The sequence below is a fragment of the Sinocyclocheilus anshuiensis genome, unplaced genomic scaffold (genome assembly GCF_001515605.1).
Source record: "Sinocyclocheilus anshuiensis isolate Anshui unplaced genomic scaffold, SAMN03320099.WGS_v1.1 scaffold86, whole genome shotgun sequence".
NCBI lineage: Eukaryota > Metazoa > Chordata > Actinopteri > Cypriniformes > Cyprinidae > Sinocyclocheilus > Sinocyclocheilus anshuiensis.
Window position 1 is genome coordinate 3,829,499 of NW_015547662.1, and position 1,857 is coordinate 3,831,355.

Sequence of the window (1,857 nt, forward strand, 5' to 3'; positions counted from 1 at the left end):
ATATATATAGAAAGAGAAAAAAAAAAAAAATATATATATATATATATATATATATAGTATAACAAGTTTGCTGAAATGTTATGTTTATATATGCAAATAGGCATGCTTTCATTAAATATTTTTTAATGAAAATGTATATATATATATATTTTTTACAATGTCCTTATTTATATATTGTATAGGTTGTATTTTATATATTTTTTAAACTGTATTTATCTGTATTATGTCTACTGTTAGTGTTAAGTGTTAACTGTATGCACCAAGGGTCTGAGAGTAACGCAATTTCAATTCTCTGTGTGTATGTGCTGTACATGTGGAAGAATTGACAATAAAGCAGACTTTGACTTGACTTTGAAATATGCAATAATTTCCATACATTTCCAGAACAGCAATCTGAACATTGGATAATACTAGGTTCAAAATGAATTTTATTGGCTTATTAGAGTCAGTGGTTTTTACAGGTTTGTTTTTTTAATCACTCCATAAATAAATAAAAAAAATACTGTCAACAGCCAGAAAAAATGTTTTAGGAATAGAGTATTATGTAAATGAGGCAAATAATATATGAACAAATTCCTCAGTAAAAAAACAAACCTTAATATAGATAGCAATGAACCTGGAATGTTTGGTGTGTAAAAATGCTACTGAAGTGGATATTCCTGGCTGTACATGAGACAAAGCTCATTTTAAGAAAGTTGCCTTTTAAGATATGTATTGTAACTAAAATCTACAGACACAAATAGATAAAGTGTCACTTGGATGTTTTCCTTCCACTAATCTGAAGGAAGACACATTATAAAGATGAAATAGCCCGAAATCTCAAAATTGACCAGTGCATGAAAAAAACAAACAATGGTTTTACCTGTAAAGTCTTGCCTTTATGATTTTGCGTGTTGTGCATTTCAGGGGTTGATCAGTGTATACAGAAGTTTCTGGATGTAGCCAGACAGACTGAATGTTTCTTCCTTCAGAAAAGACTGCAGCTGTCTGTACAGAAACCAGAACAGGTGGAAAAAGAGGTAACCCCATATTTTTGCAGCATTGTTTAAAATCCAACCATACATTATTTAAACCAACACCACTTACATAAACCTTTTAAAACATTTGCAGTTCCATTCTAACATTTGAAACATACAGTATACTGTAGTATAAACTATATATACTGTGATATAATGTGACCCTGGAGCACAAAAGCAGTCTTAAGTCGCTGGGGTATATTTGTAGCAATAGCCAAAAATACATTGTATGGGTCAAAATTATAGATTTTTCTTTTATGCCAAAAATCATTAGGATATTAAGTAAAGATCATGTTCCATGAAGATATTTTGTACATTTCCTACCGTAAATATATAAAAACTTAATTTTTGATTAGTAATATGCATTGCTAAGAACTTAATTTGAACAACTTTAAAGGTGATTTTCTCAATATTTAGATTTTTTTGCACCCTCAGATTCCAGATTTGTCCTATCCTAACAAACCATACATCAATGGAAAGCTTATTTATTCAGCTTTCATATGATGCCTAAATCTCAATTTTGAAAAATTGACACTTAAGACTGGTTTTGTGGTCCAGGGTCACATATATGAAAAAATATATTTATTCAAATATTTATCATTTTTCCTTATATAACACTTTTTCAAGATATTCAAAATATATTTAATATTTTTTTCATGCAGGGCACCTTTGGGGATCTCAGTTGCCAATAGAATCAAATACCTGTCATGTGTTAGTACTGTCCCAGTCTAAGGTGGAAATCTGCAGTGTATTTTGCTTTGTGAAATGCGAAGGTAAAGGCTGATAACAGATTTCTGCTTTAATTGTTTTGGGATTTGAATTATTTATAAGGAAAGCCCCA

General features: G+C 29.9%; 1 protein-coding gene across 1 annotated transcript in view; it reads left to right on the plus strand.

Annotated features, from left to right (window-relative positions):
- LOC107702388 (mediator of RNA polymerase II transcription subunit 28-like) overlaps positions 1-1,857 on the plus strand; it is a 17,416-nt gene that overhangs the window by 1,475 nt on the left and 14,084 nt on the right. The window contains exon 3 of the mRNA XM_016504693.1: positions 907-1,019. Coding sequence (XP_016360179.1) covers positions 907-1,019 — 113 coding nt within the window. The remainder of the gene's footprint in view (positions 1-906; positions 1,020-1,857) is intronic.